This window comes from Siniperca chuatsi, linkage group LG9 (assembly GCF_020085105.1).
Source record: "Siniperca chuatsi isolate FFG_IHB_CAS linkage group LG9, ASM2008510v1, whole genome shotgun sequence".
Classification (NCBI taxonomy): domain Eukaryota; kingdom Metazoa; phylum Chordata; class Actinopteri; order Centrarchiformes; family Sinipercidae; genus Siniperca; species Siniperca chuatsi.
The window spans coordinates 20229281-20254445 of NC_058050.1; the positions used below are offsets into that span (position 1 = coordinate 20229281).

Here is a 25165-nt window from a genome sequence, read left to right on the forward strand (position 1 = left end):
CCACTAATAAATAGTGCTATATAAATAGTATAACTTTTTTTTCCCCATTTACTGATGAATTCATGCTTCTCTTTCATCCAGTTGTTTTCTGATTGCCACTTCATCAGCAACATACATAGATGGGCAAAAATTTTAACAAAAATATTATTAAACTGGAGGTTACAAGAATGTAATTTTTCAATTTTACTTAAAGTCATTTCAAAAGTAATACCACCTTATTTAATGGTATTATTGTCCCAAATCAGATGCATGAAACTGTTCATGACATGGATTAAGAAGCATCCCCAATCACTAAGGTCCAATAATAATTTTCAAAAAAAATTTCATAGAAAGACACAACAGGATGTATCTAAAAGCATGAGCAGCTCTCCACAATACAAATCCTCATTTTTTTAACTTTTATTTTATTTAGTATTTCCTTTCTCCTGAACTGGAATTTACAAAAACAAATTATTTTGGCCAATTTATCTGCAACCAAAAAAATCTGTATTAAAAAGGCTGATTGGATTCCCAAATTGTGTCTGTGTATGCGTGTAGAGGCACAGAAACCACAGCGTCAGGAACTCCTAGTGAATCAGTCTTATATTGGCCGTGAGTCTCGTTCCCATTGGCTGGCCTAGTGGGGGTTGGTGGGGTGGGGGTGGTTAGTGGCAAGATAAAAGGAGCAAATGTCCTGCTTACACACAAACACACTCACCACGTGCACGGCTGTCTGTCCATCTGTTTGTGGACACTGAAGTGGAGGAGAGGATCCACCATCCAAACACCGCGGCTGAAGCTCTCATCTGAAAATGTAAGTATGCACACACACACACACACACACACACGTACATCCATACAAAACATGTCTAATCCTATCTGATAAGGATAAGGGATCTGCTTCTCAACAAGGGAAAGAGACATGCAGGGTGAAACACTTGTTGAATTATAAGGCACTAGTGTCGAGCAAGGGGCAGTGTATGTTCATACATATGTTCATATATATGTTGTGCCAGTAATTTGTATGAGAATATGTTTCAAACATTTTGCTACATTCTAATTAATGTATTGTTGTAGGACTGCAACAGGTTTATTTTTTAAAGTATGGCATGTTCCTGGTTTGCAGTTGACAAATAGGCTCATAAATGTCATTGAATATTTCCCTTATTCATTCAGTTGTATGTTGATGTGATCAAGAAACTCTTGATGAGGCTCTGTTTTAAACACATTTATGAAACTCCCCTTTGGCACACTATGTTATGAGAGAATGTGTGTATATCAGTGGTCTTTAAAAATAAACAATTAACTTGTACAACGAAATGTGTTTTGCTACCATGCTTTTCTATTCACCACAGTCCATAAAGTGAAAGTAAACTAGTAAACTAAGCTATGATCAGACTGGCTTAATGTGTTGTTAAGAGGGTCAAGGGTTCATGCATACATTCAAATTGTGTAAGCTTATATAAACCGTGTCAAGGAGCTGCATGTGTGTGTCTGTGCTGCTACTCCTCTGTGAATGAAAACAAAATTAAATCACTCATGAACACACGCGATAGGAATTGAATGGGAATTACTGTAAATCAAGAGTAATATTGACATTATGTAAGCAACCACTGTAAATGTGTCCAGAGAGTGGGATGGGATTAAATGAGGCACATGTCACCAATGTCAACAAATTGTCAGATTAAATATTAATATATACAGCGTCAGTATTACTCCATTTCCCCCATGAAGAAGAAAATATACACTGTAACCAGACCTGAGATTTATAAATGTGTACTGATATGAAAGTCTGTACAAAGATTTGAAAATGTCATATTAATATGAAAGTATGTTTTAACAATTCTGAAATGTGTATGTAAAACAATGTAGTAAAAGCGTAGTAGTTTAAACAGAAACATTTTGTGCATTTGATAATATATTAACACAGACAGGACCTCACTTGGTATCATAAAGTTGCTCAACTCTACAATGGTCAACTAACCTACCGGTGAGATCAAAGGTTAAACTTGAATAACGTGTGTAAATGTGTGTGTGGCACTCTATTTTAATCCGAAAGAAATCATCACAAAGTCACATCCAACTAATTAAAATATCAACAGAATGTGAAATGTTTCTGTGCTGTATTCTAGTCGTACCATGGATGCAGCAGAGTTTCGGCGCAGAGGGAGGGAGATGGTGGACTATGTGGCCGACTACCTGGAGAACATAGAACAGCGACCGGTCTACCCAGATTTGGAACCGGGGTATCTTCGTTCCTTGATCCCCGCTGAGGCCCCACTGGAGCCTGAGAGTTATGATGATATTATGAAAGATGTGGAGAGGGTCATAATGCCAGGGGTGAGCATATAGTTTTGCTGATCCGTTGATGCACACAATGCTTCTTCAGTGTAATTCAGATAAGTCTTATGGCTCATTTTGGAAAGTACTAGTACAATACTGGTGTGGAGGCGACAGTCACAGTATTAACAATAAATCTATGATTGTTAAGCTGAATGTTTGGTATGTTTTATTGTAATTTAAAATTTCTCTCCTCAGCCTTTTGTTACATTCATATTGCAAACCAAGTAAACTGGAGCTGGTTTCTCTCAACACAGCTCGTGCAGCAACAGTACTAACCAATGAACCACAATGTTGCCCTTATTTCTAATAGTTCCTCTAATTGTTTTAATAGCCATAGACATAAAGGGAGTATATTAAACAGTACAGTAACAGGTTGCTCAATGATCAACAGAGGTGCTTTTAAAATCATGCAAGTATCGCTCTCTTCTGACCTGCAACATGACAACAGTGTCTCTCCAGCACCTCCATTCCATTATCAGAGGTGGGGTATGTGATTCTAATCCAATACCCGTATTTTTGTCAAATTCAGCAAATAACTCCTCACGGTCCGCTAGCTGTCCGCTCTGTGTGCGTGCTGAAAAAAACTCCTGTGTTTGTACACAGCCCTGGCTCTGTAAAAGGGAAATAAACAAAGTTCGGACCGAGCCACACAACACTATTCTAGCTATTCCAGCCATGATTTGTGTGTCAGGTAACGTTAAATGACTTGCCCATGGACATTCAGCTAGTTTGCCAAGATTTGCTGTTATTGTGCTGTTTGCTGTAGTAACAGGAGAGTTGTGCCATGAAGGCTGGCTAGAAGTTTCCGCTAGCTAATAAGACTGACAATAGTAATAATAGCAACAAAAACAGTAGCATTGTTCACTGTTACTAAAACTGTAATACAGTAAACAATCATTTTGGCAACCACTTGTTCTTAATGAAGAACCAAGTTTGGTCTTGTTTTCATATTAATTAAGTATGTTTCATCTTTTTTCAGATCACCCACTGGCACAGCCCATACTTTTTTGCATACTTTCCAGCTGCTTCCTCTTACCCTGCCATGTTGGCCGACATGCTGTGCGGAGCCATTGGCTGTATTGGATTCTCCTGGGTAACAAACAGTTTGCTGTGTCTCTAAATCTTACTCTATTTCAAGACTGTCCATATCTTTAGTTCATATTTCTATGCAAACAGAACATTTGAGATTTTTGTTTGTATTTTTGGATGGGTGTTTCAGGCTGCCAGCCCAGCCTGTACAGAGCTGGAGACGGTGATGTTAGATTGGCTGGGGAAGATGCTGCAACTGCCTGAGTATTTTATAGCTGGGACTCATGGCCATGGAGGAGGTGTCATCCAGGTAACTGTCTTTTGTGTCTATTTATGCCCGGTACTCCCTGCATAAATGTTCTCAGGCAGTCCAAGTTGTTGAACCAACTTCTGCTCACATTTATACTCTTCTGCAGTTTGAAACAAATCAAAGGCTCAAATGTAGGCCTTAATTGGCTTATAGGAACCATTACTTTTTGTAGTATTTGCATTTCCATAATTTCTCCATTTTATTTGCCAGTTTGACTTTCAGGAAAACAAAGGTGTCTATATGCACTCAAACTGAGTGCCCTCGAATCCATATTCATCAGCAATTTGTGTACTATTGATTTGTCCCCTCTTTCTCTCCCTGGTTCACACCAGCTGAAAATTGGCAGGAAATTGCCTTTTAATATGTCATCCACAGGCAGACAGAGATGACGGTGATGGTGCTGGGATTGTTTCATGTGGCAAAGGCTGAGCATTAGTTTAGTGTTCCATTGACTGAAACGCAGTAGCAGCAGTAGAGGACGCAATCTATATATATGTGTGTGTTCATGGGATGGTGAGTATTGAAGCATGAGTGCACTCTGATGACAGATCATTTCATGCCTCTTCTACACCTGAGTGTGAGAGTGTGTTTATGTGTGTGTGTGTGTGTGTGTGTCTGTTTGTGTGTGTGTGTGCTCATCTGGTTCATTGTGTTTTTGTTTCTGTCTTGCCACTCTTCTTTTTAAGTGCAGCTTACCAGCTCACTATGGCAACGAATGAGGCTCTTCTCACTGCAGCAGGGCTAATGAGTGTTGTGAAAGCACACTGCCAGCCTATTATTATAAACCTTATACCGACACAAAGGGGAAATGGGATGGTTTCAAAAAGACCCTCTGGTGACCTTAGATTTCCCTTTTTACCCCCTTGTGAGTCATTAGACTTTTGTGGCAGAACAACATATTTGCATATGTTCACTCTACGGTCCCTTTTACGGAAAGTTGTTATAGACACAAACTGCATCAACTTTAGCAGTGGAGCATCGCTTCTTATCCTTAAGAGCAATTGTGCAGTTTCTCTTTTCAGCTGGTAAAGGGAACATGTGCAACAGGTTTCAAGACTTGTTATGTTAAAATGCCTGCTTAGTTACATTTGAAACAGAATAGGCTATACTTCACTGTGGGTCCCTAACCTCTGAAAGGTCTGCCTTAATTTTTCTCTGTCCCTGCATTTGTTTTTCCAACACAAATGACATAGCCTCAATCAGCCTGCTTGTCTGGTGAGTGATTTGTTCTTATTGATTGAATGATTTGAACATTTCATTGACTTTCTTGTGGCAATGCCCCCAAATACCTCAGAAGCCACGCTTCATTTCATTGTATAGCCTCAAACAATTCTCAGTGTGTCTGGCTGGCTGACGTCTGTGTCGTACAGTTATTTTCTCCTCTAATGAGGACATTGTGTCACAGCGTTCAATCAAAGGGAATGTCCAACAGCACAAAATGTTGACTAAATGCTCAGCTCTGTGTGTGTGTGTGTGTGTGTGTGTGTGTGTTTTCAAAAGGTTTGGGTGTAGTTGTATGTATCCATCAATAGGAACACACACATTACGGGCTAGCATCAAAATTCATTAGAGAAAGCAAAAATGGGAACGTTAATAGATTATTGTCTTGTCATGTTTACAGTGTATCTATCAATTAAGATCATGCAGTAGGAATGCTCACATAATCAATCAACACTGTATGTATGTATGTTTACATGCACATTAACAGACCAATTATATTCACCATACTCACCAAAAATTTGTGAGCAGGTGCATGTTAACACCGTATTCTAGTTATAGTAGCTGGGATAAGGCAAGAATCCTGGCTATGTTATATGATTTGTTTGCTATTACGACAATAGCAGTCAGTAGCAACGTACTATTTGTATAGCTTTTCACCAACCAACAGATGTTTGACAAGTGCTGCCCTTTGCTGAAAAAACAACTTGAAGCCTTCCTACTGTGACTGATTGGATTAATCCACCACTCAGTGGTCTGTGTGATTCAGGTCCTAAAGCATGAAAACCACAACAGCTTTTCTGTAAACATCAAAATCAACCTTAACTTTCCACAAGAATTAGTTTCCTAACATATTTTAAGCAAGAATATTCCATGCAGTTACTGCTTAATTTTTTATTCACATCATCAAAAGATAATTTTGAACTGCAGCAGTCCCAGCTTTATTAGCCAACAAGTCATCACTGCTGGTAGCTGAAACGGCATTGTTCCCCCTGGCAGCACAGACCAATAGCCCATTGTAAAAAATCTGGGCTTCCTGAAATATTCCATGTATTTGATTTTTGCTTTTGTAAATACAGGTAACATTCAAGTTTGGTATAAAATCCACAATAGTTGAGCGGCATTGCTTGACAAGTTCCCTCTAATTCTCCAACAGAGCACAGCCAGTGAGGCAACCCTGGTGACCTTGCTCGCTGCCCGCTGTAAAGTAGTCCGAAGGGTCCAGGCCTATAACCCTGAAAAATCAGAGGGTGAAATCCTCTCCAAACTGGTGGCGTACACCTCTGAGCAAGTAAGCACAAAAATATATTTCCAACATTACCTATGTCCTATTTAATGCGGAGGCTTGGCTAACTCTGATTCCTTTCATTTTTCCCAAATTTCTGACTTTACACATACAGTTTTATTATTTACCATATTAGCAAATGATTTTGTTTAAAAAGGCATTCATCAATGTTTTTCTGTTTAAACCCGACTGCTTGTCAAGGTACCTAGGCAAGGTTTATATAATGTTCACATCTGAACTTTCATCTATACTAAACAACACTTTAAAATTGACTGCAGATACATGAGCTTATTGAATAGCCAGTGTCGTATAACAAAATACAATGCAACAGTGCATTTGCAAAGTTTCTGCGGATATGCCGATTTCTGTAAATGGTCTCACTCTACAGCAGTCCATGTGAACTCAGATCATTAAAGGTTACCTCAGTAATAGTGAAAGTTTTACAGTGATTGAGGGAGACAGAGGGTCAGTCAGGCAGTAGCTAGCTCTGATCAGGTTTAATACCAACTGCTGACTTTGTGATCAGGTTAGAGAGTCGCCTGAGGGCCACACAGACCTTTACAGGGAGAGCAGTTTGTTGTTTTTCCACTGAAGAACACCGTTCTATTGTTCGGGTGTACATAGTCTATTGTAGATGATTGGGGGATAAATCACGGAAGCTCTGAGGTTGAGTATGGTACAGGCTTATCTAAAATTCAACAACCACATAGAAGGAATCTATGTTATCAAGGTATAATTTGAACCAGAATAAGCTGTATTGGCCAAGTATGTGTACACAAACAAGGAATTTGAGTGCTCTTAATTTTACACAAAATTCCAAGAACATTTTTCAGGAAGATAGATAGAAATAGACATACAGCTAAAAACAAGGACAACAAAGCCGAACAAGATAGGTAAAAATAAACATAGAACTATTATGTACTTACAAGTAGGTGGAAAATATAGATGCGTATATAACTTAAAAACTTAATCTGTTCATACCTGTGTTGTAAAATGATCAATAAATCTACTTTGTACCTTGAAACATATATGTAAAAGCAACAATAAACAACATACAATGTCTACATGTCAAACTGTTTCTGTAAATTGTAAACAAGAATACTATAACGCAATGGTGCAGAGTGCAAAGAGTGCTGGAATAAATATTGAATGATTACTTTATATACATGAATAGATGGATATGTACAGTATATGCATGTAGACACGTCTATATCGAGTATATAAAGCGTGATTAGATTTATATTTGACAATGATGATGATGATGATATGTACGTGTTTCAAATAAATTTATCAACATGCATAGTCCAAGAGGAATTAGGTTTTATTAGGTTTGACATGAACACTATCCCACCCTAACGAACAAATTCTATAATTTCACCATATAAAATCATCACCATAAATATAAAAATAGCTGTGACACATTTATCTTCTTACCTTCTTTGCATTTCTCATAACTGTTGCATCTCTTCCTCCTAAGGCTCATTCCTCAGTTGAGCGGGCTGCTCTGATTGGAGGAGTGATGATGAGGAAGGTTCCTACAGACAACAACTATGCTGTCAGAGGGGACATGCTGACGAAGATGGTGGGGGAGGACAAAGCAGCTGGACTCATCCCTTTCTATGTAAGAAAAGACAAAAATCAACCATCTCAGAGCTAACACACATAGACAGACACATACAGCAACATCTGCGTCATTAGATCATTTTTACAGTGAGTTACACACATCTGTCATTAGATTGCTTTTGCTACACATGTAAACCTTACAACCATTTACACAATTGCTCACTGAGTTGACAGCCACAATGAAACAATTTGCCGGTGATGCTGCTGTGCACACCCTGAGGCTTCTGTTGAAGGACATTGTTTCTGCTGAACCAAATTTATTTCTATCTGGTTACTCATCTGGACCTACAGATCACTATCAGTGACCAATGTTCAGCAGGCTGCAGCTCTGAATCATCTGTGTACATCTAAACTGATATCCATGACAGTGAATTAGAATATAATTTTCTTGAACAAAATTATTAAGATCCAATATGTCATTCTTGTGACAGTGAAAACAGAAAATGGCACAGGCAACAAAGCACTTCAGGGTGTTAATGATTTGTATGTTTGTATCTTTCAGTTCTGTGCGACTCTCGGCACCACTGCATCATGTGCTTTTGATCACATCACCGAGCTGGGGCCCTTATGTGAGTCAACTATCTCAGTAGCACACACGCTCAATTTGTTTGTTGTTGTTTGTCACAACAGGAAAAGGATTGTAAAGGCCTGTTGGCTTTATTAGCTTTACAAGACACACTTTGATTTAAGAAGGATCGGAATGTTTGGAAGGCAAATCCAGTTCAAGAGGGAATATGTAAGAAACTCCTATTTCCTGCAACCAAGTATACTGCTTGAGTGTGTGTGAGTAAGAAACAAACAAACAAAACAATTTATTCAGTCAGTTTTCCAAATGTTCAGTATTCATTTTATGATCCTAAATTATCCCCTGCTAAAAATAAATCACTTCAATAAATAGATTAATGCATTTTTGTTTCTGAAAGAACAACTTAAGAATCTTTGTGTTTGTAGTAATTCATGCATCATAGTTTTATACCCCAGGTTAAATCTGGGTTGACAAAAGTAATTGTTTGACAGATGTTAATAACCTGTCTGTTTCTTGTCTGTTCCAGGTAATGAGGAAAATATGTGGATGCACATTGATGCAGCGTATGCTGGGAGTGCATTTATCTGTCCTGAATTTAGGCCTTTGTTGAATGGCATTGAGGTGTGTAAAGATATGCAAGCATTCATGTTCATACAGTGCATTAACACTATAACACAATTAGTAACAGTAATGTTTTAGCTTCTTGGTAAAATTGACTAGGTCGCTCCAAGAATTCTCATGAGAAAAATGATGTGATAGGATTTTAATCTTGGTCAAACCACTGTGTAGGACGGATTTAAAATGATTTAAGTGTGGTCAAAAACTTGAAGTGTACATCCATCTGCATAGATACATGTTACTGCTGAATGACAAGACAACCTATTTCTGTTCAATTGGTTGTGAAATATCTCTCATAACATCTATGAAAGGGCACACTAACCACACACTGATTATATCCAGCTGCTTTATTTCTGCTTAAAAATGGCATAATGTTAATGTCAAGGAGGAAGCATGCAAGAGTCAGTAATAGGGCAGAAAAATCACCATTGGTGCAGGAGCATCAATCTGCCTTTTGAGGCTGCCGAGGCAGCTGTTGCTCCCCAAGCTGTGTAGAGACGCAGAGATAAGGACAGAGTAATTTCCTGAGGCAGCGTTAGACCTTTATATATCACTGTTTATTAGACACACAAGTTCAAACAATGTTAGTGGGGAGAAAACGACTTGACTGTAGAAGGACCAAATGTTGTTTCATATTTTCTATTACTGACAATTAGCTATAAAATTAGCTATTAGTTATGCACAGTAACACATTTTCTTTCCATAATCTTGCAATTTGACATTTTCTAGTATTTTTAAATGCAATTTTGAGATTCACGGTCCTTCTTTAAGGAAATGGAGAGGGGATTACAAGTTCACAAACCTATTCACATGCAGTAATATTTGGTAGAATTCATGTACTGTAGTTATAGTATATAACTTTGAAACATTACAATGTCAATGAAAATGATTGGACAAGGACATGAAGAAGGAAACCAGTCTTTTAGGATGAGAGTGCAGCCCTGCTGGAGGGTTGGTTGCTAGGATATGAGTGATGGGCGAGCAGGCAACCAAGCCCCCTTTGAATCAGTCAGCATGGCAACTGTCAGCCAGGAGTCTGTCTCACATTGTCTCTCTATGCTGTGTTATTGCATTTATGGAGGTACAGAAAAGGATATTACAAAAGATAGCCAACAAAAAGATGAGAACAGATTAGGAAAGGTTTGTCTCTCTTTGATTAACCCTGCCAGGAAAGGGTTGTTTTCCCTGTGCCCTGCGAGCTGTTGGCTGATGTTCCTCTTTTGCATTTCAAATAAATTGTGCCTGCTTTAGTCCAGATAATGCTGTTGGTGAAAAGGTTGTGTAACGAGATATAAGATATATTATGGTGTGTTTTTGCAAAAACAAATTTTTCAAGTTGTACTAATGTTACATGAAAATTATTAGAATTTACGACCGATTTATTACATTTCATTTTCCTCTGGGCAACTTAGTAGATCCCCCCCAAACTACAGACCTCACTAAAAGGCACTGATATTAAATGAAATCATGAATGTGTTCATTTTTGTTTTTTCATACCTGTCATTTCAGTGAGACATCAATGTGGTTTCATTTTTCTTGTTTCTTTTTAAGTTTGCAGACTCTTTGAACTTCAACCCACACAAATGGCTTTTAATCAACTTTGACTGCTCGACAATGTGGTAAGTTGCCCTACTGTTCTGCTATATTTGTGTACAAAATCTAGCAATACTAATACAAAGTATGTTATTGGTGTGGATAAAGAGTATGTCAGTATACTGTGTGACGCAAAGACCTGTTTAACAAAAGGAGAGTTAGCAATGCTTTTTTTTTGGAATCTAGCACCTTCTGTATTTTGTAATTTGAGAGTGACTCATGATCCCATAAAGTAACAATGAATAGTTAGTGTCATCACAAAACTGATATCCATCTACAACTCAGTTATTTGCACAGTAAAAATAGAACTACGCCTTCCATCTGCCCCTTCTGTCAGCAGCAAACAAAACGAGACATGCTCTGCACAAGATGGAAACAGAGGTGTTTCAAACCTGTACATGTGGTGTAGGGAAGAGGTTCTTAAACCCTTTTTCCATCACCTCTGGCTCAGCCTGCCACTACTGATATGACACCTGTTGCCATTGAGATATATATTTCTGTTTTAGTTGTCTGGCACATGTACTGTACTGTATAACCATTACTGTAAGTTACTTTATCCAAACATATATTTTGATGTATATCACAATTTATGGTTACAATTTATGAACTCATTTTGTCTCACATACTTATGAAACCTTTTCATAGAGATTTTAATGCAGTGTTGAGATACACTAAAGAATATGTTATACTGTCTGGTATAGTAAAACATACTAATAATATGATGTATAAGAGTATAGTATATTATGACAAATATGTCAAATGAAAAAACACATGGGGGGCACTAAACTAGTACTAAACATATTGTATAATATTGTGTGAAATCAGTATTAAAGGAACATAATCATGTTAAACACAGTTTTTATAAAAAGAGTTCTGAATTTTTACATTTTACAAAGTGTGATTCTAAAAGATTTTGTAGGTTTAAATGGTCCAGTAATATTTGGTGTAATGATTTTTTCTGCTTGTCAACACCTATCAACAGGGTGAAGAAGAGAGCAGACATTATTGGAGCCTTCAAGATGGAACCACTCTATCTGAAACACGAAAACCAGGAGTCAGGTAGAGTCATTTTTCTTACATTATTTGAATCAATGATCACAGATCTACTGCATAACATAATGGGAACAATGAACAGTTGTGACCTTGTTTACTGTTCACGTTGTGCGGAAGGCAGTTAGTGTGCTCATTTGAGCCAAAATGCACACATTTCCGATTCAACAATAACTGCTGACGCATTGCACCAACGTCTTAAAATGCAGTGCAGTGTAGCCTAAACCAGATAAACACAGGCATGAAGATGAATGTGAGACAACCAGACAGGTGTGTGTGTGTGTGTGTGTGTGTGTGTGCTCTTGTGCTTCCATGTTTGGGAGGACCAATCTGAGTGACCTTGTGAGGGAGGACATTTTTGAAAAGTGACGACATTTTTGAGTGTTAAGACTTTGTTTTAAGGTTTTAGGGAATGCACTCTACAAGGGTTAGGGTTAATTGAAAAATGTGTGTGTGTGTGTGTAAAGTTGGCTTCTGTGAGTCAGTTTAATAATTTCACAATTCTATCCTACCTGAATTTAAGCTGATTGACTGTATTTGTGACCTAAATTAATGAATACACCCCATTAGCATCTTGCATTATCCTGTTTTGGAAGTGTGAGTGTGTTTTAAGAGAGATTTGGTTAAGACTACAAACTTTGCCTAGGATCAAAATTAAAATGAAAACGAATCACACTTAACTGAAAAAAATCCCATAATATGATTCAGTGTCTGTGTGTATATGTGTCTGCTACTGCTGTGTGTGCTGGTGTACATGCTCCTAGCCTGCAGATGGGCTCAGATCTGCTCTATAATTTGTCTGACAGACAAGCAGACAGAGAGAAACAGCTATACCTCCCACCACACTGAGGCACCTTACAAAAGCCTGCGCTCAGACAATCTGTACTCTTCAATCTAATTAGTGGTTATTAGCACCAGCTGACACAGGCCTTCATTTTTAAGAGATGAGCTATCTGTAGCCAATGGTCTCTGTGGACTGGCAGTGCTGTGATCAGTAGGGAGTGGGTGCAATGACAGTAACACCTGGATAATGAAAAGCAATCCAAAATACAAAAGCTTTGCAATAGATCCTTTTCCGAAGCTAATAGTGTTTAATGTCAGTGCTTTGTTGATTCAACTTTATCACTGCAAATTGTAATCTCTGCTAGTGTGTTTTTTTTACAATCAGGAGAAATTGTTCTTGTTTTATGATATTTTATTAGGTCTAATGACGAGCAACACTACATACACACACTACGGTACACTGTAATATATTGTAGAGGCATTTGGTGGCACTTCAGGCATTTTTAAGCACACAGAAGATTGCACACACACCCGTAAATGGCTTGAAAAAGCTGCATTAACAATGTACACTATTAGAATGTGATGTGACATTTTTAACTGATTCCTGAATTGTTTTCTTTCAACAGGGCTGATCACAGACTATAGGGTAAGATGAAGAAGAATTATTATTAATTTTGTTTCTACAATTGGCAAGAAATCAAATAACCCTGGTTAATATTAAACTTGCAGAGGTTAAAGCTCTAACCACTCTCCTACTCTCTTCCTCCTCTGTACTGCAGCATTGGCAAATTCCACTGGGAAGAAGATTTCGCTCACTAAAGATGTGGTTTGTCTTCCGTATGTATGGGCTCAATGGCCTGCAGGCTCATATACGCAAGGTAGGAGGCCAACTGAATGATCCACTCCACTCAGTTTTCTCAGTCCACATGTATCTTTGCCCTTAAATTCCTGGTTACAACTCTAAACTTTTCTGCTTTTAGATCCTTTTTTAATCATTACACACATAATCCAACATTTTCACATAGAAATCACCTTCATTGAAAACATACAAAACTCGTATTTACAATATTATCTGAACATAATTAACACCCAGTCATCCAGATCCAATAACTAACAAGCATAAGTTAACACAGATAGAGTACAGTAAATTCAATTTATAGGTAGTGTTGATCTGACATGACTTTTACGCTAGTATTTATATATTTCTCTAACCAGTGTTTAATGGTATTGAGTGGTGTTTGTGTGCAATAGTTTTAATGAAGCATTACAAGAAAAAGTTAAATATATACAGCATACATGGATACAATATATACATAATCCTCTAGTGTTATTAACTTAATCCAAAACCTGACTTCCCTGTTGCTTCATTATAAATGACTAAAAGATTAGCACAATGCTGACAGTGGTGAGCAGTCTGGCTGCCCCTCTTTTTCCTCTCTGTGTCTCATTCTTATTCAATCACTCCTGAAAAAAACATTATGGTAAATGCCATCCCCTTCCTCCCTCTCACGCTTCACCTCACCTAATCCTCCTTACCACTAAAGTCCCTTCAGTCTCTTCATCTCTGCCTCCATCAGCATATCCTGTCAGTCATGTATGTCTGGTCTGTATCTTCTTTTTATAGCAACATTTTCCTACATTTCTCCTGTTTTCCCTTACCCACCCAGGCCCATCCTTTTCACTTTGCCATTTCTTCTCGATGCTTCGCCCCTGCATGCCTGTCTCTCCCCCTCATATTCCTCTTCCTCCCTCCAGTCTGCTCTGTCAATCAAATGAGCCTGTTTTGTGTTTACTCTCCATTTTAAATGAAGCGGCAGAAGCATCCCTGCAGCCATAACCCATGACACAATACTCTACTGTACATCCGTCCTCTAGATCAGATAGAGCAGTTCGAGACGTTTTTTTTTTTTGGTCCTGTGTAGCTAAATCTTGTTAAGTCAGACAATATGTTCAAATGGAGATACAGCGTGTGTGATGTACTGATTGAGTTTCCTCTTTTCTGGTGGAGGAAAAGTAATTTAAATTCTACTTTGTCCTTTTTTCTTTATAAACACTAATGAATTATCCTCCCATGAGAAAAAGTTGTAAAATGAAGCATTTTAATGACAAAGGCATGTAGAATATGAGTCGTACCAAGCATACAGTAATTAGCAAAACAGACAATGAGGTCATTAGAGTATATTAGCTTGTAAACACCTCTGAATGATAGTGAATTACTGCCTGGGAATGAGGAAACAACGTGGTGGTCAACCAGTTGGTCATTTAGACCAGTGTTCGGCTTCATTAGAGAGGCAGGAAACGTGGAGGTCCATATAATTGTGATTAGATGCAGTGATGGACGTTTAGAGTTTCAGCATGCATTCAATGTTTCAGCGGGCTCTTTGATCATAAGTGGATAAATCATGTTGTAGGAGGATGTTTGATCATGCAGTGCCATTTGAAAATCATTTAAAAGGAGCGCAATGACATTTCCTGAGAGCAGGACCATTTCATGGTTACAGAGTCCTGTTTTGAAATAAGCCTCCTAGGCAGCGCTTCCTACCAGGATGTGTACTATCCCTCAATATGCTCTTTTAATCAAATGTGTTTGGTTATCGATAGTTACAGATGGTTACATTTAGTCACATTTAGAGAGGTACAGACTGAACTCGGGGGTCCTCTGATCTGTATGGCTGAAAGCACTGTGCCATGTAATGTGCCAGTGATACAGCACTGCCTTCTAGTGAAAATCATAGAAATTACAGCCTTCTGTATAGTTGCTTGCATGAGACCAATTGTTTTCTTGCAGAGGTCATGTAAAAAGACTGGGCAACAGTTTGAAATTGACTTTTTTTCCAGCAAATGCTCAGTTACACTGTATATAACTATGCTTATTAATCGTGCCCATTGCCCTTTAACTTGCTTGTTAAATTTACTATGACATTTCTTTAACCCTCTGAGTGAACATTAGACATTACTGAAGATCTTTGCAGACTAATTAAAACAAGTGGCAGTGCAAGTATACTTTCATCTACATGCACAGCATATCATTGGGTACATTTTACGAACAGTACATGAGTCATAGCACATTATAATCTATGTCTTCTCTTTACAGCAAGTGGCCCTGGCCAAAGAGTTTGAGAGTCTGGTACGAGCAGACAAGAGGTTTGAGATCTGTGCCGAGGTCATCATGGGACTGGTCTGCTTCAGGCTCAAGGTAACAACATCCATCATTGTAGAACTACTATAACTTGTTAAATCCAGCGTGGTCTTTTACGAAATTTCCCTACCCTGTGAAACCTACTTCATACCCACTATAGCAAGCACTATGCAACATGACTAATAGTTTAACCCAGTAACCCAAGTGTCTAGTAGGCAAGACAAAAAGCCTACTAAATCTAAATCGTGTAAATCGTGAGCTTTATTTCCTTCTTACCTCCTCCTCTCAGGGCTCCAATGAGTTGAACCAGAAATTGCTGAAAAGGATCACCAAGAGTAGAGAGATCCACCTTGTGCCTTGTCAGCTCTCCGACCGCTTTGTGCTACGCTTCGCCATCTGCGCACGCAGTACTGAGTCAAGTCACATCCAACAAGCATGGCGGCACATCACGCAGCTGACCTTTGAGCTTTTGCAGGAGCCCAATCATTGACCAAAAGGCTGGAAAAGGGCTGTCCACTCTGAAATGAGGACCATAGTTAGGACATAAATTCTGAGTTTCATGTTGCAGATGTAAAATGTCATAAAGGGAATGATCAATGATTTCACAGCTCACTTGGTGTGTTTCAGTCTGCAGCCAAGTTATCCAGTCTAGTAAGCAGTGGTCATTGTTTTGCTGATTTTTTGATTTTCCAAATTGATGTAAGTGAAAATAACTTATTACACATCTACAAACACCGAAATGTGCATAAAAGAAAAGGATGCAGGTTCCAAATATTACATTTTTCTATCTGCAATGTCTCTCTCCATTGACTTAGCTTTTATCACTCACTGTTTAATGATTGTTATTGTCCTCATCATAATGTACTCCTCCCCTTGCAGACTTGTCTTTAGTGTGTATGCCACTTCTGTGTCTTCTATGTGTAAAATTTGGTTTGGGGGGAATTCAGGGTTTGATTTGGTAGGTCTGGGGGGATTTTTTGAGTTCTGCAATGAATGTATTGCACATAGTGTGTGTGTGTGTGAATGAATTTTTGAGTCCATATGTGTCTGCAGTTTTCTGTGGGTGCCCATACAGAAACAGCTTTGTTATGTGTATGTGTGCTGATTTGTGTGAAGAAGTGAAGAATTAAAAATGAATGGGTTGCAATAGTGTGAGAAAGATTAATTTATCACATTACTAGTTTGGCTATATATTGTATGGAGAGCTTTATAGAGCGTGATGTTAAAGAATTCAAACATTGCTCCTAAAAATCAGGTTAAACCCCTTTTATAAGTGCATTAATTTATTTATGATTGCATTAGCAAAAGTAGTTGTCTTTAATATATAATGGCAGGCAAGGGCCTATCATTTATATATTTTTTTTTTTTACAGAATTGTTATTAATTCATGTAAGTGTCTTATGCACAGAAGGCCAGTATTTCCCAAAACTGTAGACAATCACTCTTTCACTCTGAGTCAGTTGGATGAGAATGAAATGATGCTACTTTTGGGGTACACAGGTCCACTGTTTGTTTCTTTACTGAGCTTATTCCCAATCATTAGAATTATCCTGGGAATATATTTGTGACACAGATTTATCATAATCACCCTGTACAGTATAGTATTATGTTTCTGTTTTCAGACAGAAATAAATGATGAAATGGTGCATACATTCAGTATTCTCTGACTGCACACTGTCTAAAACTGATTTGGTGACTATAAGGTTATTGCAGTTTAGCACTGTGTGTACCAGGAATATAAGATTCACATCCCCCAACAGTAGTCTGTCATCAGATATGTTTAACTTTAAGCCTGAAGATTCAAGACAGCTTCTCATGATGAACACATGTAATTAAAACAAGACAAGTCACTATGGTTTGTAGATCGCTGATCCCTCATATTTGTCTGCCAGGAGATAAGTAAATCTGTGGTGTGACATCACCAAACGTTGTTGTTAATTGACATGATTGTGTCAAAGTCAGCTGCTGTTACTGATCAAGGTGTTTTCTCTTTGGCTTGGCTGTGTGCTGCATGCAATGGTATGTGTTTATTTTAATAAAGTCTACTGTTGTCTGCATGGTGTTTGGATCTCTTCTTGGATTAAAAGTTTACAATATCTCAGGGTGACAAAGATAATATTTGAGTCTTGCGTTAGGGCAGTGCACTAATTAAATTTTTTAAAAGCAGAAGGGTGAAGGTGAGGAAGCTGAAAAACTATGTATATGCAGTTTCGCCGCAGCCAATGACATGACAAATCACAGTTAATGCAAAATAATTTTAATTGAAGACAATGAAAGAAATACATCTAACATTAGAGTAATTAATTGTATTCATTGTTTAGTTTAAGTTAAATATTTATCTGTAAATCTACAGAGCATCTGCTTGCTTTTATTCTGAGTGATTGAGAATGGGCCTATTTAACTTACAGTATAAAATAGGTCTGTCTGAATACAACTGTTGCGACTTCTCAACACAACAATGGTTCAAACAGAGACCACAACATATTAGACACCACCACAAATCAGCCTGGTCAAACTGCTGGATGCAATCAGTTTGTTTCCCAGTAGATCATTGAAAGAGCAATAAAAAAATGCAGCCTGATATAGTCCTGCAGTCCCTCTACTGCAGTACTTAATTAAAGATGACAGGTGTAGACACACACACACACACACACAACCAACCAACATGCCGTGCCACTCAGCCTCCTCTGAGCATCCTAATCCCTGAGGACAAAGGCCAGCGTTCTATAAATACACAAGGATTCGGTATGAGAGGTTAATTCTTAGCCCCTGATTAATGTTCAACATTAGTGGCCTGCTCATTCACTTGCTTTTATAAGCTAAATTAATCATTAATCATTCTGCATGCAACTTTATGATACAAGAATTGTTGTAGACAAGCAGAACTTCTCTATAGTCATTTTTGTGATCTGTAAAACGACAATCATACAGCTGGTTGAGAAAATGCCAGAGAGACTAAACTGTAAACTAGGATGATGGGACACATGGGACATACATATGCTATTACAGAGGTCCCAGTTCAAGTACTTGCCATAGTGTACTTGACCAGTATAACCTATATGAATAAAATATGTGCTTGTACTTCAGCTGGGTTGAGTGAAATGTCAGTTCTTAAATGCACACAGAGGGATATATGCAATGTAGAGGGGTGTATTTTTGGCAAATGTACAAAAAAAAAATCTTTGGTCTATTCCTCTTTCACAAACAAAGAAATGATTGATTTCTTGCCTGTTTATGCATAGTTCTGTTTATTATTCATTATTTTGATTTTAATTACTAGGGTTATCATTATCCTTATTCCTTTTTTGTATTATACTGAACATATCCAAGCATTACAAGCTTTAAGCTATGAGAAAAAGCTGTTCCAGCTAAATATGGAGTACTGCAGTATTCAACACTAGAAGCACAACACTGAAAAAAATGCCATCTTACTGCCAAAGACTAAAATTGTGGAAGCATATTAAAAACAATAAGACAATAATACATAATTTATTTTCACATATTATTTCCAATTTCCAAAGACAATATCATTAAATAGAACTGATTAGTCCAACCATATAAAAACAATATAACTGGATTCTAGAAAATAAATGGTAAAACATTTTTCCAAATCCTGACAAATTTTAAGTGGACTGAATATAAAAGAAGAGAAAGAACTATTTGGATTTTTATCAGTCTACTTGTCTGATATTGACTAAGATTACTGGAAATATCTTCACACATACTCCCTCAGTGAAAACCTCTTTGTTCATATGGGTTTTTATGCCATCACCATAACTGACTACTCTGGGTGATTGTCTCAGTCCCCAGATGTTTTTAGAATTCGCCTACTATCGGCCTAACAATTGTAATTAAACATTTATTTTAATGGATTGGGCAACACTTTACAATATGGTACACAAAAATGTGATTGGTTACTAAGGAACGAATCAGGGATGACCTCATTAATGAATCGTTAATAAGTTTCAGTTCCTGAAAAACTGATTCCAAGACTATGTAGTCTAGTAGACAATTTTGAGTTACTAGAGAACAGACTGGGAGATATCATAAATCTGTGAGTAACAATTACGGCCACTTTCTTCATGAGTCATTCCTGTTTTACTGAGAAATTCACAATTAGTTCCTTAACAGATCCGAGACGGCAGGATTCTCAGATTTTCTAAATCATCATATTCTGAGCACATAGGCCTACATTAATGTTCACATCCACATGTACAGTTAGACAAGATGCTAAGCTAACTTATGATGGTATATTGTTATACATAGCGTATATTACTTATTTATGATCGGTTTAAGAACGATCACCAAAGCTCATTCTCCATCAGTGATGCCATGGGGAGCTGTGGGTCCTCCCACCTCGACTGCACCTTCTTCCTTTCACTACTGGAAATGAATGCTACACGAAGCAAATCTACTCAAGATGCACGCTATCCATTTGTAAAGCTTTAGAACAGGACCGGATCCAGGAAAATAACATACACAAATAACAAATGCGTGGTCTCAAAGCCGTCTCTCAACACCAACAGTCCCCCCGGCAACAGTTCCGGGCTACTTAGTTCCGCCAGCATTTGTGCAAAGTCCGTGTAGGGCGCACACTAAAAGATATTATTTACAGTGAGTCAGCGTTAACATTTGTAAGCTGGAGCTGAAGCTTTGTACAATACTAAGTCAATTTGCCATCGTATGTTGTTGCGTTAGCTCACGGTTGGCCAGGTAACCATTTTGCGGCTCTTTTTTTTCCTGGCTTGCTATTGGACAGCTAACATGCCACTCGAAAAGCGCGAGCGAATAGGTGTTTCCCTCCTGTTAAAATTATGTTTACCGTAGTAGTACCCACTCCGCAGTGGGGATTACTTCCCTTACAGGGGTTAGGATAGATTATGGTTAGGTGGGGTTAGGGATACAGTTTGGGTCAGATTCAAGTAAGGGAAACACATATTGACAGAGAAACAGGTTATTTCTGACGCCTTCAGTTCAATTCAGAATCAGAAACACTTGAATTCAATTCAGAATACTTTATTCGTCACTCAAGGGGCAATTCAAGTAGCCTACACATAGAGAATTCATTTACACACATAAAAAACAATCTAAAAATACAAATATGACAATGTTAGAAAGAGTTTAAATACACAAGGATTAATAGCAGTGGTCAGTCCATATCTAGTCAACAATATCCAACACCACAAAAGGCACATTATGTCAAAAAACTGTAATTCCAATTACTCCAATTATTTCTTATCAAATGAGTGGGCTTTGCTAGATAGCCACTGTGCAGCTGTGCACTGAAGGAACCGCACCTGCTATCATTCTCACATGGTCCTGGCTTCAACATCCCATCCTGAACTATGCTGTTAGGCTACATCATATGACCGGGAACATAATCATCCGGTCTAAAATGAGCGCCGCGTTTTTCGTTACAGATGCAGCAACAGATGCACCTTTTCACAAAACGCACCCAGACACAAGAGCTAGTGCCGTTCCTTTCCTGTGCAACTATCACAAATACCATAATTCACCATGATGAAAAATGGTGAAATGCAATGTAAAAGTACAGAAAAAGACTTTAATTACATCAAATTACAAAACTGACTCCCTTATGTGACGTAATTTGACGCTGTCTGGGGAAAAAACTTTTTTAAGAGCATTGCTCAAAACGTTTTCCTCAAAATTTTTACCCTTATGTCTTGTCAATCATGTTAAATCCTGCATGAATTTTCCAAATGATAATTTCCAGGAAATCTTAAGTATAAATTTAGTAAAAAATTCAACCTGTAAGTTGCTCTTTAAGCTGTACTAGGGATCTTTGTATTTTGCCAATTTTAGAGCTGATACTAAAATACTAGAAAATAACACTTGTGTTGCTTAAACAATTCTGGCCAACCCCCAGTGGATATTGAGAGGAAAGGAAAAGATGAAGAAAAACTTGCTGCACCATTCAGCTAATAAAATAAGGACCTAAAGTGTTGCCTTTCCACACAGCTCCATGGTCAAATCTTTAAGCTTACTTACTTACTCGTACATACTCTGTTTATTAGTTTAGTAGTTATAAAGTGTTACCGCAATACATTTGTATTTGTGGATTTGTCATGCATCTTGACCATAGCTTTAGTTTTGCTTTCCTTCAATGTACTGGTGTATATTTGTGTAGCATAAATGCTACTGCCACACAATATGTTTCCATGGACGATTGTCTCTGGAGTTGCGGTTACATAGTTTGCCCACAAGAGGTCGCCATTACACATGCTGCCGCGACAGGTTGTCACAACTTCCATGAACTGCCAGCCACATAGTTATCATTGGATGACCCACATCCAAAAATATGCTGTTGATACTGACACCAACAGATATACACTAATGCGTGAGATGTTTTTGGGTCAGATATACTGCTGTGTACTATATAAAGATTTGTGTTGAGTGTAGACTTCACTCTATAGCTTTGCTAGCCTTCACCAAGCAGCTGAAAGCAGCTAAACTTTCAGTGCTGTCCAACTGCTGAGACGTATTTTCTTGAACAAAGACACAGTTGCACTCAATTAATATTTATTATAATAATTAATATTAATAGCACAATTTTCCTGACCCTGTGCAATTGCAGTCTGTTGACCCTTTAGTAGGATAACTCTTGAGAATCTGTAAATAGTAAGTCGACCTAAATGAAATTAGTCAAACCTAAATGAAAGACAGGTACACAGGACTTCACAACATAGTCACACATTTATTTGCAGGAACAGTGTCATGTTTTGTAGTAAGCCTTTGCAGTGAAGTCAGTTACATTTTAGTATATTCTATCTATTTTAGCATGCATGTTTCATGAGCTCATCTTCTACATCTACATCTACTATCACCATCAGACAGTTGCTGCTGTGTGTCTGTTGAATCATTGAGTTACCTGACTCCAGCTCTTCTCCAGCTATAGTCAATGTTTTTATATCAACAATGGATCACATGAGTATTTATATGTGAAAAGGGTCGCTCATAGTGACAAACCCACAGAGAATTATTACCCCACTCTACAGTTCTCCTCAGTTCTACCAAGCTTTATAGCATCTTTGAGCACATTGTTCTGGCTGGTTAACTTTACTGTATTGGTTCACTCTCACCATTCTCATCAGTGTTGTTATTGGCTGCAGCAGCTATTTTCAGTGAAAAATCTCTAAAAACACACTGTACATCTGCCCAGCACCAAACAGCAGACAGACACAGTCAGCGACTACAGTAGCTGGTAAGCACAGTGTCATATCAGTATCTGCTGGATGTGTAAATGAGCTACTGTTTGCTGACAAATTCAACATATCAGGGGCGCGTCCAATGAGTGGCCTGTGGTGGCATGGCTTACCCCTGAAATCTGATTGGCCACCCCAGATGCCACCCCGTTATCCCATACTATGATTGGCTTTCTGCCTGGTCAGAGGCAGGACCTTAGTTCAAACCAACAGTTTGAGTAAACTCACTTTCGTTTATAAAGTATTTTAAAACTTAATAAAAAAATGTGCAAGCCAACACAAGAACAGGCAAATTAAACTGTTTTAAATATCCAGCATGGTTGTAATTAACAACGTGCTACTCCTGCATAAGTTAGTGCCCCACTTGGGCCACCCCAGTCAAAAAAGTCTGGACACCCCATTTCACCATATCAGCTTAAAAGGTGATAATACTCTATGTCAGTGTTTGTTCTTTTTTCCACTGCCCTCAAGTGGCCAAAAAATCTGTTATTGTAGATTTAATAAATACTTAGTGACTGGTGTCTGTGAGAATGAAATGATAATAAAATAAGGGTGACTTAGAGTGGGGTGTGTTTGACTGAAGATCACAGTGCAGCTACAGTGCAATCCATAAATATTTGGACAGTCTACATTTTCGACTTAAGCTTTCTGGATTCAAAATAAAAATCCTGAATGCTTGCCACAGAGACATTTTCCCTTGGGAGGCATCACATGGGAAACATTCCAATCTAGCAGCTATCACCACATCACAACTGCACTTCAGACCTCAGAGATCACGTTACATGATCAGCCTTTAATGCCTCGTGTTGAACTGTGCACTGTGTCGTTAACACTAATACTTACAATTCTATTAGGATAAGTGTTTCCTTTGTGATAATTCAATAGCTGTGTGATGCGGAGGGTGAAGCAAAATGGAGGGGGCTGGGTTTAAAGTGCACCAGCCCACACATTAGAGACTTGAAAGATCATTTTCTATTAATATGGCCTAGCAGAATGCTTCAGTATGTCTGATGTATGTTCCATGTATCACATTTTCTGGTAACACATTAACAGAGATACTGCCATTGCTCAGACAGGATACATATTTATGCTTCTAAAATATGACCTGACAGCCTTTTTATTACCAGTGTATTCATTTTATAACATTGCAACAAGTTTGATAGTAGCCTCATGATAGTGAATTACAGTAAATACATTCCAATAGTATGGCTGCAGAATAGGATCAATTATCATATGCTATAAAAGAATGCTGATTATGGAATACATCAAACAAATTGCATTACATATTGTGGTTAAGTGTGTAAGTGAGAAAATAACTGTACAGTGAAGGGGTTTGGCAAGTGTTGAGCATGAGTCAGAAGCAAACCCCATTATCAACCATTTTGCAAGATATTTGAATTGCAATACCCAGGGTTTTTCTGTGGATCTGAAATGCCTCTGTCCTCTAATTGATCTGGCTGCAACACTGCCACAACAGTTCCTCCCTGGGCTGTGGCAGAAATTCATGGAGGGTGTTTAGTGCATTTTGAATGCACCGAATCAGACACACATACAATTAATGAGAACTTCTCTGGGCAGCTTTCCAAATCAGCAGACCATCAACAGTCTTGATGTATAGTTGGTAATGTTGTGAGGCTGATGGAACTTTCACTTAGTTGGTTGAAGGCTATACACCATTATAGTTTAATGTTTTTTTCAAGTCAGTATTTTCTTACAGTAAGAAAAACCATTACATAATGGTTTGTTAAAAGGATGACACTAATTATTGATTATCTGGCAGCACATTTACTGGTGACAAAACAACTGAGCAGCTGCAAGACTTCAGATCTCAATGACTGAAGTTCATACATTTTACTTTTACCATCAGGCCATATGAGAGATATACAATACATGTGTAAGAAATAGCTAATTGAATAACAATACAGGCAACTCAGACTTAGCTTCACTGTATCTATGTAATATAATATCTATGTAATATATATTCTTATCTGGATATTATAGCTGTACTGCCAATATTTTATTTATAGGAGGCACCTGTTGCAGGATGCAGGATGATTAATGTGTTAATAATTTACAGTGAAAGTGTTACTTTTATTAACATAAATACAGTACATTTTCATTGTTACTTTTTAATATCACAAATAGGGTGAAACACAACAAGTTACGGATATGGTGTATAAGTAGAGACAGTAGATCATATAATGTTGTACATACAATGTTGTAATGTAATACAGTGTTGTGACTTATTTACAAAGGTATAATGATACAGTCAACTCACAGTTCTATGCCAAATAATGCAGGGCTCAAAGTTTGATATAATCACAATATTTTCAACAAAGTTGCAATTAAATATCCATAATTAATTTATTTTATTCTTAAGTATAAAAGGTGTAAAATGTATTCTCAAGGTTCAATATACTTTCAAAAAATTCTCTATTGCAAACAG

The 25165-nt window shown here is 37.8% G+C and overlaps 1 protein-coding gene across 1 annotated transcript; it reads left to right on the plus strand.

Annotated features, from left to right (window-relative positions):
- Positions 1–642: 642 nt before the first annotated feature.
- On the plus strand, positions 643–17551 carry ddc (dopa decarboxylase). Its single transcript, XM_044206952.1, has 14 exons — positions 643–793; positions 2112–2319; positions 3302–3415; positions 3542–3661; positions 6036–6170; positions 7642–7785; positions 8290–8356; positions 8840–8934; positions 10483–10550; positions 11507–11583; positions 12984–13003; positions 13137–13235; positions 15452–15553; positions 15786–17551. The coding sequence occupies exons 2-14, from the start codon at positions 2119–2121 to the stop codon at positions 15984–15986; spliced, it is 1443 nt and encodes a 480-aa protein (XP_044062887.1). The 5' UTR covers positions 643–793; positions 2112–2118; the 3' UTR covers positions 15987–17551.
- The last annotated feature ends 7614 nt before the right edge of the window (positions 17552–25165 follow it).

Excerpts from the sequence above, each read along its gene's own strand:
- ddc (XM_044206952.1), top strand. The coding sequence starts at position 2,119 with ATGGATGCAGCAGAGTTTCGGCGCAGAGGGAGGGAGATGGTGGACTAT. Across the intron at positions 3,416-3,541 it reads GCTGTATTGGATTCTCCTGG|GCTGCCAGCCCAGCCTGTAC; the intron begins GTAACAAACAGT and ends TGGGTGTTTCAG. Across the intron at positions 11,584-12,983 it reads ACACGAAAACCAGGAGTCAG|GGCTGATCACAGACTATAGG; the intron begins GTAGAGTCATTT and ends TTCTTTCAACAG.